Here is a 10,474-nt window from a genome sequence, read left to right as displayed (position 1 = left end):
GCGCTGGCCTGGACAGTGGTCACCAGGCTGTGGTCATCGGTGAAAGCCGGCAGGAGCACTGACAAGGCGGCTGGTGCTAGGAAGCGGGTGTGGTGCTGCTCCACCCCCAGGCTGCGCTGGCTGCCTAGCATGGACATAGGCCAGAGCCGAGGGAGAGCCAAAGGGGCTGGCTTCCAGGCTGTGGTGGGAAGGTCGCAGAACCTCACCGAGAGTCTGATGGCTCACTGGGGTTTTTGTGGGAGGCTGTCTCTGGAGGAGGCTTGGGGACAGGGAGATCTGTATGCCCCTTGCTGCAGGCTGCCCCCGCACAGCCTTGTGGGATGGTGAGCTCCCAGATCCAAGCACTGCAGGGTGGACAGAGGAGCCCTGTGTGGCCCTGGTCGGGCCTTCCCCAGTGTGGCCCGGCACCACCCCTCTCCTCACTGCACTAAAGCCACACAGCTGGTGGGGGTGGGGGGTCCGAGCCTGGGTCCTGACGCAGCCCTGGGACCCTGCCAGCTCCGGCTTTGGCCCACACAGCCGGCCAGCCCTTGTCTCCACCCTGCTCCCTGGGTTGGAGAAGCAGGCACTCCTGCCGTTGCCCCACAGCCGTTCTGCAGCCTCCCCGTGGTGCCCGGTGAGTTCCCTCCCCACTCACCTGAACCCCAGCCCCTGAGGGCCAGAAATAGGCTCCTCCGTCCTCCTGGCCGCCCTTCCTTGGGCCGAGGGCAGGGTCCGTGCATGGAAGGCTGACTGGTCAGATGCTCTTCACGGATGCCCTGCCTGGGATCACTGCCTGGTCCAAGCAGCAGGGGTGCCCAAGGGCCCAGGGATTGATTAAGAGGCTGGGAGAGGTACACTGGGCTGGGGCTCAGAGCTGGGGGCCTGACCCGGCCTGTGGAAGCTGACGGGTGTGTGGGCCCTGCTCCATGAGGCCCGAGCTTTGCAACTGAGTTCTGGCCCCTCACCTGGCACAGGTCACTCAGGTCAGACTTGAGACCCTTCCCAAAGTGACAGACCTGGGGACCCCTCTGCCCAACTTGTATGCAAAGCCCTTTGCTCTTCATACGCGTGCTTTTAAGTGCCCTGCGGCAGGCTGGGATCCTACCGGAGGACAGGGGCTGTGCTCCTCTGGGGGTGTGGGTGGGGACCTGGGCTGTCCAGAAGCCCTGACAAGATGTTGGGACACAGCCGTCCTATCCTGGGCAAGCCAAATCCTTGGACCCTAACGATTTGGCCAAACTGGTCCAGTTGCCCATGAGGCTCTGCTTTGCCTCTTAGATTGAGAGGTTCTCTCCAGGACTTTGGGGCTCTGCAGAGACCTGGGGCCTAGGCAAGGACAGCGTGGGATGCCCTCATCCTGCTTGGGCAGGCAGCAGAGTGAGCAGCGGTTCTGGGCAACCTCACAGTCCAGGTGGTCTCTGGCCCAGTGGAGGAAGCCAAGTGCAAAGAATGTGCCCTTGTATCCATTCAGCCTGGAGGGACACGTGCCACTGACACCTGCTTCCTGCTGGGGCACAATTGCCCTTTGAAGGCAGAGTGGGCGTGGGGCCCAGGGGCTTCCAGACACAGGAAGTTGCTCTCACAGCCCCCAGGCCTGAGATTGGCAGGGGGCCTGCTGGGCTCAACGGGGCGATGGAGCAGGCCACGGCGCTGCCCATGAGAGCCTTTCAGGAGCAGGTGGCCTTGGGCAGAGGTGGGCTGAGGTGAGGTGTCTGTGTTTTGGGGCCGCCGGCTGAGCCAGCCAGCGTGACCTCCCATGCGTCTGAGCGAGACCACTCTTGTTTAGGGTGTTCTTCCTATCACGGGTCAACCCCTTTCCATCCCTTCTCCTCAGATGTGTCCGGGCCATGCCCTGTGTGCAGCGGCTTGACCCTCTGAGAGAGGTGCTACCAAGTGGGATATGGGGCTTCGTGCTCTCCCCCCTCCTCCCACTCTCTCCTCCCCTTGGTGCGGAGCGCTGACCAGCATGTGGCTGTGGGCTCTGGCTGCTCCAAGTCTGGCTCTGCCTGCTGGCCCCAGATCCCGACCGTGTTCCCTCCCTCACTTGCATCCCTGTGGGGGGCCGGGTCAGCCCATGGTTGCCTTTGTGCAAATCAGAGAAAGAAACCCCCCTCTGGGAGATCGCAGACCCCTGGTGCACACCAGATATACCCCTTCATAGCCTCACTTGGGAGCACACTCCCGGGAGGAAGGCTACTTGCAGAAAGGCTGCCCTTGGTCATTCCCCCGCACCCCTACAGGAGCCCCAACTTGTGGTAAGGGGGCCAGGTGACCGGCCAAGGTCAGGGAGCCGGGCGGTGCAGCGCTGGACGCAGGGACAGAAGTCGGGAACAGGACTGCAGCGAGGACAGCCCTCTTTGTCCTTGCTGAGTCCCTCCCCGGGTCCTTCCAGCCAGGGTCAGCCTGGTGCCTGGAATGTGGCCTCCTCTTTGCCCTTCTCCCCTCCCCTCTTAGCCTTTGCTCCAGGAGGCCCCCAGGCTCTGCACACCCTCCCCAGCCTGGCTTCCCACCTCTGTGAGCAGCCGCTTGTCGGGCCTCAGACATGGCGGGTGCAGATCTTCCTCCTGTCATTGTGGGGAGCAGCTTCTTCCCAAGGGTACCCCCAGTGCAGGCTGGAGCTGGCTGGGCCCCCTTTCTGCCAGGAGGGTGTGGGGTAGGACAGCAGGGCGGTGACCTCTTTGGCCTCCTCAGGGTCCTGCTCACTGCCCCTCCAGCCTGCACAGCCTCTAACTCCCTTGAGGCACATGTGGGAGCCATTTGGGGCACCCTGCGGGTGGGGTGGCTCTGTTGGACCTCCCATAACTCCCAGCTTGGCTCAGGAGCCCAAGGAGCAGGGTGGCTGGTTCCCTGCACCTGCAGAAATCCTGCTCGGACTTGGACTTCAGGCCCCTTCTCAGCAGGACACCCACTGCGCCCCCCACAGCCTTCAGCAGGCCACTCCCCCCACCCCGCCCCCATCCATCCTGGCCACTCCCGAGAATCCCAGAGCCCCCCAGGTCTGAGAAGGGTGGGGGCAGCAGCTGGGGCGCCTTCTCCAAGAAGCCTGTGTCTGAGTGTGTGGAATGCAAGCGTCTTTCTGTCTCCCAGGGCCGTGGTGAATGCGCGTGCATCTGTGTGTGCCTCTCTGTTCAGCGCTTAAGTCTCTCCTTGTTTCATTTTCTGTGTATCTGGTGTGTCTGTTTGTGTCTCCCTGCTGCCTGTGGTCGTGGGACCCTTATTTGGGGAAACTGAACCCTGGCTTGTGCCCCCCAGAACATGGGGGCCCCACATGTCCCCGAGCGGACTGTGCTCTTCCAGCGCGAGAGGAGTGGCCTGACGTACCGTGTGCCCGCGCTGCTGTCTGTGCCCCCTGTGCCCACCCTACTGGCCTTTGCAGAGCAGCGGCTCAGCCCTGATGATGCCCATGCCCACCGCCTGGTGCAAAGGAGCGGCACGCTGGCCGGGAGCTCCGTGAGGGTGAGTGTCGGGCACCTATGGCGGGCAGGACTCGGGCAGGGCACCGCCCGGCGCACAGGTAAACTGAGGCTGCCTGCCCTCCCTTCCTCCCTCCCTCCGCCGGGCAGTGGGGTGCCGTGCGCGTGCTGGCGACGGCGGCCTTGGAGGAGCACCGGTCCATGAACCCCTGCCCCGTGCATGATGCCCACACGGCTACCATCTTCCTCTTCTTCATCGCGGTGCGGGGCCGCACGCCCGAGGCTACGCAGATCGCCACCGGCAGGAATGCCGCTCGCCTCTGCTGCGTGACCAGCCGGGACGCGGGGCGCAGCTGGGGCGCGGCCAGGGACCTCACGGAGGAGGCGGTGGGCGGCGCAGAGCAGGGTAGGTGGGGTGTGGGTAGGGGGCTGTGATGTTCATAGGGTGGTGGGGAGCAGGGTGGGATGCACCTGGGCTTGTCTGCACTGGGCTAGGGGGCCCACAGAGTGGCCGGTGGGGTCTCATGGGGAGGTGTCTGCACAGTGGTCTAGGGGGTCCACACTGGGTTGGGGGTCCAAACGATGGGGGGCGGGGGAAGGGTCCAGCTGCAGGTCAGGGGGCTACCTACAATGGCTCCCAGCCTGAGGACCACTCCCACTGTTTCCTGGGGCTGCCACCTCCTCCCCTGAACCCCTCAGTCCTAGAGATGGGTGCTGGTTACCTCCCTAGGCCTGGAGAGCAGGCTCATCTAACTGAGACTGTCTCTGTCTGAGCGCTGAGTTTCCTCCCTCCTCCCAACTCCACTGCTGCCTCACCTCCTTTACCACTTGCCCTCTGCCTTCTAACCCGGGGATGTCCAGCTTAGGGATCAGGTCTGTGCATGTTGCCTGACCCTAAAGCTTTTCCTCCACTCCTTCTGCCCCTTCCTTAAAGGCCTGACCACCAACTGCCCTCTGAGGCCACCCCAACCCTGCCATGGGGACATTGACCTAGGGGTCACCCTGACCCTTGTAGATAGGATCTAAGCTGAGAGGTGTGGCAGGTTCTGAGGCTTGGACAGGACACACAGAGCTGGTCTAGAGAGCGATCTGCTCCCGTGGAACCCATTCCATGGGATTCAGGCTCAGGGCTTGACCCCACCCTGAAGGTCTGCATAGCCCCTGCCCTTGGCTGCCCCGCTGTCTGGACAGCACTGTTGTTGACTGTCCATCCACACTCCGGGACTGGCTACCTGCTCACAAGCTGAGAACTTAGCCAAGTAGCCTGCCTGGGCTCCTGGCTCCTGGCTCCTGCTGATGCTGGAGAGAGGCTTGTCTGGCCCCTGACGATCTAGAGCGGCCAGCAGGAGTGGAGGGCAGGGACATACGGTCGGTGGGGGCTTCCTCATGAGCCGTCCCTTAATCTGAGGCACTGGCTGTGGATCCTCCCCAACTCCCTGGGGTGGGTGGTGGTACCAGGCTGCGGCCACGGCCGTCTCCTGGCTGGGATGGCCGGCAGCCCCTCTCCTCCACAGACTGGGCCACATTTGCCGTCGGCCCTGGCCACGGCATCCAGCTGCGTTCCGGCCGCCTCCTGGTGCCGGCCTACACCTACCGCGTGGACCGGAGGGAATGCTTCGGCAGGATCTGCAGGACCAGCCCCCATGCCTTCACCTTCTACAGTGACGACCACGGTCGCACCTGGCATCGTGGAGACCTTGTGCCCAACCTTCGCTCGGGCGAGTGCCAGCTGGCTGCACTGGACGGTGGGCAGGCTGGTGGCCTCCTCTACTGCAACGCCCGGAGTCCCCTGGGCAGCCGCGTGCAGGCATTCAGTACAGATGAGGGTGCTTCCTTCCTGCCCGGGGAGCTCGTGCCGGCACTGGCTGAGACCTCCTGGGGCTGCCAAGGCAGCATCCTGGGCTTCCCTGGCCCGCTCCACTCTCTAAGGGTTGAGAGATGGTCGGCAGATGCCAGGAACCACCCCCAGTCCCCATGCCTCTGTCCCAGAGTCCGGCAACCCTCAGAGGAGGGTATTACAGACACCCAAGGGGACCAAGGGCTCAGCGGGATGGAGGGATGTAGGTCCAGCCCTCAGGAGCCTGGCCTGGGGCCTGGGCTCAGTGGGACCAGGGGCCCCTGGGCCCCAAGACTCCCTTGGCTCCCTGCTACCCTGTCTCAGAGCCCCACCTGGCTCCTGTATTCCCACCCGGTGGGACGCAGGGCTCGGCTGCACATGGGAATCCATTTGAGCCGGTCCCCCCTGGACCCCCACAGCTGGACGGAGCCCTGGGTGATCTACGAGGGCCCCAGTGGCTACTCTGACCTGGCCTCCATCGGTCCCACCCTCAAGGGAGCCCTGACCTTTGCTTGTCTGTATGAGAGTGGGGCCAGGGTCTCCTACGAGGAGATCTCCTTCTGCATGTTCTCCCTCGCTGAGGTCCTGCAGAATGTGCCGGCGGGCCCCAAACCTCGCAGCCTCGGGGGTAAGCCTCAGGAGCGCTGCCGGCCTTCCTGATGGGCCCTCTCGCCAGACCCATTTGTATGTCTCTAACACTGTGCTTTGAAATATGACGCAAAAGCAGACAGACCTAGAGGAGAAAATAGAGCCATAGTTGTAGTGGAAAATTTTAGACCGATAGAGCAAACGGACAAAGTCAGTGAGGATACAAAAGATATGGTCAGGCTGATGGGCAGACCGTACTAAATGGACAGAGAACCCAGCAGGAGATAACCACGTTCAAATACACCTGTTTACACCTGTTCAAATACACCCAGGTGTAAAAACTGACATCATGCTGGATCATGAATTCAAGTCTCTACAAGACTTTGAAGGATTGACAATTACAGTGAAACTGAGCTAGAAATAAATGCGAATGGAAAGGAAATCTTCCTTGTGAAGATTTCTGAAAATTGAGAAACATGATTCTGAATTGCTCCTGGCCCAAAGAAGCAGGTCTGGTGAAAGTGAGGAAAGAGTCTGAAATTAATTACGTGAACACTGCACGCACTGTGCGAGAGGGGCTGAAGCGAGGGCCGCCGCCGCCCCACCGTAGCGGGGTTAGGAAACTGAATCCAAAGGGGAGGACAAGGAAGAGAACAATCATGAGCAAACCTAGAGGGATAGGAAAAATCATATGGTAGAGGGAATAAAGAGAGCCAAAGCCAGGTTTTTAGAAAACTGATTAAGCTGATAATCTTGTTGAGACTGGTGATAGAAAAAGAGAACTGTGAATAAGCCGCATCAGGAATGTGAGAGGGTGTGCGGGGCTCCTCCAGATGTTCAAAGATTTCAAGAAGATATTAGGAACCTTTTTATGCCAATACACTTAAAAATTTAGACAAGATGCACAATTCCTGGAAAAATACAACTTATGAAAGAAGAAATAGAAAATTGGAAAAACCCTATTAAAGACCCCAAATCCCTCACTGAAAGTCTGCACACTAGGAGAGGAGAGTTTTGGGTGGCCCAGCTTCCCCGTGAATTCTGCCGGGAGTCTCAGGACCATCCGTGCTGGTTTACTGGGTAGATTCCCGTGTGGGAAGCTGTCTCTCCAGTCTTCCAAAGTGGTGGTACCATCTGTAGATTTTTTTGGTGAGTGTCTGTTTAGAGCTTTGCCTCTTTTTCAGTTGGGCTGTTTGTCTTCTCACTGTTGAGTTTAAGAGTTATTTGTGTATTTTGGCAACTGAGAGTATGGAAAAATGCTCCATATCCTGTGTCAGGGGAAGGTCCTGCGCCTCACTTAGCAGAATGGGCAGGATCTGGAGCGCTGCCAGCACCACCTGCTGGCGAGCGTGGGGACGTCCCGGCAGGACTGTCCCTCCCGCGGGCAGAGAGTGGGACAGGGTAGCCACCAGGAACAGTTTGGTGGTTTCTTATCAACAACCACCTCTTATCATAGGATGTGGCAGTTGTGGTCATTGGTGCTTATCCAGATGAACTGGAAACTCATGTCCACACAGAAACCTGCACATGGGTGTGCATAGTGACTTCATTCGTCATTGCCGGACCTTGCAAGAAATCCGGATGTCCTTTGGAAGATGAGCGGACAAGCTGTCGTCCGTCCAGACAGAGAAGACATGGAGAACCCTGAACTGTGTACCACTGAGTGGAAGTGTGCCCTGTGACCCCATATGACAAGAGACGGGTGGTTGCCAGAGTTTGTGGGGAGGAGGGATAAACAGGTGGGGTGTAGAGGACTCCTAGGGCCGTGGGATGACGCTATGTGATGCTCTCATGGTGGGGACGTGTCACTGTGCATTTGTCCAAACCTCAGGGTGTGTGTCACCGAGATGAAGCCCTGAGTGAGCCAGGACTTCGGTTGATAATTCTGTATCGCCGTTGAAATCATCAGTTACAACATTGTACCCCATTAACAGGGGATGTGACCCCAGGGGAAATTGTGTGTCCAGCTTGACCTTGGATTCCTCACTGAAGGTGGCCAGCTCTTGGCTCCAGCTCTGTAGACCAGGAAAGGGTAGCCCAGGTCGTGGGAGGGCTCGTCCTCCTGGGCAGAGGGGCTCCAAGTGCAGGGCTCAGGTGGGCCCTGGCTGTGAGGGCGGCCACATGCCATATGCTCTGGGTTCCCTGCCTCGGGCCTCATTTGAAAAGCCCAGGCTCACCCCCCCTCCCTGTTCCTGCCACCACCGCCAGTGAGATGCATGGAGCTGGCAGGGAGGGACCTGCTGGGCGGGCGTGGGTGGGGGTGGGCGAGATGCCCCAGCCTGGGTCGTTGACACATGGGGCTGGGGCAGAGCAGGGGATGGAAAAAGTGAGTGGAGGCGGGCTGCAGAGGCCGTGTTCCGGGAAGGTGAGCAGCAAAGTGCTGACTGTGCCTGGCTCGCTGGCTTCTCATCGGAGCCTCGCTGCTGCCAGTGGGTGGCCCGGCCGGTGGCTTGGCGAGGCCACTGCTTCCTGCCCTCTCTGCTGTGTGTGTTTTGTCTTTTTTTTTTTTTTTTTAAGATAATGATCTCATTTGTTTAAAAACATATTCAAAATGTGTTAATTTGATTTTTACTTTTAATTTTGGTATTTTTTTATGCTCAAAGTGCTCCCTGGTCTTTTGATGGGACGCCAACTCGGTTCCTTGCAGGGGCAGTGAGTTGCCCATACCCCACACTGACTAGCATGGGCCGAGGTCCCAGGGACTCTCTTCACTCAGAGCCTGTGTCGGGCCCTCCTGCTCCGGCCACCTGCCCTGGGACCTCCCGGGCACCTGGCTCACCCCCGGGCGTTATTTCACAGGTGGGATTTGTGGGTCAAACGGCAAATGCTTGGCTAACACCTGGCTAGTGTAAGTTCTCCAGTGTGGCCATCCCGCCCGCCACACTCTGGTGCTCTAGGGGCCTTCGTCCCTGAATCCTTGCCAGTGATGTGGAGGATGGTTCAGTGTTGCCTGCGGACAGGCTCCCTATAGTCTGCATTTTCCTTATGAGTGAATGGAACAGCTTTTGTTGCTGAAGGGATGTGTACATCCATACATGGAGTGCACATATGTATAGTGTTTTTGGTTTGTGTGGTACGTGTGCATCTGAGTACACATGTTTGTGTACATGTGCATATATGCACACGTGCATGCCCATGAGTATGGTTGTGTCATACAAGTGTGCACATGTACGTGTGCTCATTCATGTGTATGTGTACGTGTGCATGTACATACATTTATACATGCATGTACACGTGCATGTGTGTATACATGTGCATGTGTACATGCACGTGTGCATAGCTAGGAAGTGCCTCATCATAGCTTCTCTCCACTTTCCCACTGTTCCTTTGACCTCGCCCTTTCCGTGTTTTAGATGATCTCTATCTAATTGGAGTATTAACCTTTTGTGTAATATCATCAATACTTTCCCTTAGTTTGCTTTGACACTTCTCTTTGCCACATTAAAGCATTTCCTCCAATTTGTAGAATGGAATGTCTCCATCTTCTCTTTCATGACACTGTGAATTCTAGCCAGCATCAGGAAGGTCTTCTGCTCTAGGGTGAGGAACTCACCCCTGCCTTCCAGCCTCAGGGTTTCTGTTTTACACTTACATTTGGGATGCGTGCAAGTGCAAGGCAGGAGGAGGGAGTTTGCCTGATACTTTTTATTCGTGCTATAAACACCACTTCCCACTGCCTCTGTCTTTGTCCCCTAACGGCCGTCCTCTGGTGTGTGTGCCACCGTCCGTCGATAGTTGCAGGTCTGATAAAGCTGCTGTCTTTCACTTTCTTTTCTCGGTTTCCTTGGCTCTTGCCTGCTTGTTTGTTTCTCCGTGTGAACTTCTCAGTTGCAGAGATGTGGGCTTCTATTGGGACCGTGTTACTGCTACAGTTAACGTGGCCTCTGAACGGCGCCAAGTGTTCCTGCCACGGGGGTGTTCCGCCCTTGCACCCAAGCTGTCCTGTGGGGTCACACATTTCTCATAAAACCGATGCCTCGGGCATTTGATCTCTGTTGCTGTTGTCAATAGAAGATCTTGGCCACTTTTTCTTCTGACTGCTTATTGTTTGAAAATATGAAAGCCAAGTGTTTCTGGGGGTTAGTTTTAGATGTGTGACATTTTCTCACTACTGTCCTTGTCTTTCCATGGAAGCTACTGGTTTCTTCAGACTCTCAAGCCTGCACAGCCCGCAGACTCCCCAGCAGTGTCCCTCCATGTGTGACTCCGCCTGGCACCCTCAGAGCAAGGCGGCCTCCTTGCCTTGTCCTGGGCGAGGTGCATCTACGTCCTGCACAGCACTGGCCAGGACCCTGGCACAGTAGGACAGGACCCCTGTGCGGCAAGCCAGGGTGTGCGTGCAGAGGACCTGGGGGGAACTTTGTGCACGGACGGCCCCTGAGGGTTTGGACAGGGTGCCCTGGGAAGGGGCAAGTTTGGGACGAGAACTCAGGTCTCCTCACAGCGGGGCTGTATCTTCTTCCGGAAGATGGACAGACGCTCCTTTGTGAGTGGGAAGGGCTCTTTCTCTACCGATGCTGCACCCTCTCTCCACCTGTGCAGTCCACCTGCATGCCCACTGCCCAGGGCCCTGGTGCTGCCTGGGAGGGACTCTCAGGTCAGGGGGAGCCGTGCCAGGCTGAGGAAGTCTGGAGACAGGCTTCCTGGAGGGTAA

The 10,474-nt window shown here is 58.3% G+C and overlaps 1 protein-coding gene across 1 annotated transcript; it reads left to right on the top strand.

Moving 5' to 3' along the window:
- The first annotated feature begins 542 nt into the window (after nt 1–542).
- NEU4 (neuraminidase 4) lies at nt 543–8,971 on the top strand. Its single transcript, XM_059167386.1, has 4 exons — nt 543–616; nt 3,235–3,438; nt 3,546–3,801; nt 4,910–8,971. The coding sequence occupies exons 2-4, from the start codon at nt 3,238–3,240 to the stop codon at nt 5,890–5,892; spliced, it is 1,440 nt and encodes a 479-aa protein (XP_059023369.1). The 5' UTR covers nt 543–616; nt 3,235–3,237; the 3' UTR covers nt 5,893–8,971.
- The last annotated feature ends 1,503 nt before the right edge of the window (nt 8,972–10,474 follow it).

Source organism: Mustela lutreola, chromosome 3 (genome assembly GCF_030435805.1).
Source record: "Mustela lutreola isolate mMusLut2 chromosome 3, mMusLut2.pri, whole genome shotgun sequence".
NCBI classification, from domain to species: Eukaryota; Metazoa; Chordata; class Mammalia; order Carnivora; family Mustelidae; genus Mustela; species Mustela lutreola.
This window is presented reverse-complemented; position numbering and strand designations above follow the sequence as displayed.

What these genes read in the sequence shown, in the direction of transcription:
- NEU4 (XM_059167386.1), top strand. Translation starts at nt 3,238, where the DNA reads ATGGGGGCCCCACATGTCCCCGAGCGGACTGTGCTCTTCCAGCGCGAG. An exon ending in TGGCCGGGAGCTCCGTGAGG is followed by an intron (nt 3,439 to 3,545) that starts GTGAGTGTCGGG and finishes TCCGCCGGGCAG; the next exon opens with TGGGGTGCCGTGCGCGTGCT. An exon ending in GGTGGGCGGCGCAGAGCAGG is followed by an intron (nt 3,802 to 4,909) that starts GTAGGTGGGGTG and finishes TCTCCTCCACAG; the next exon opens with ACTGGGCCACATTTGCCGTC.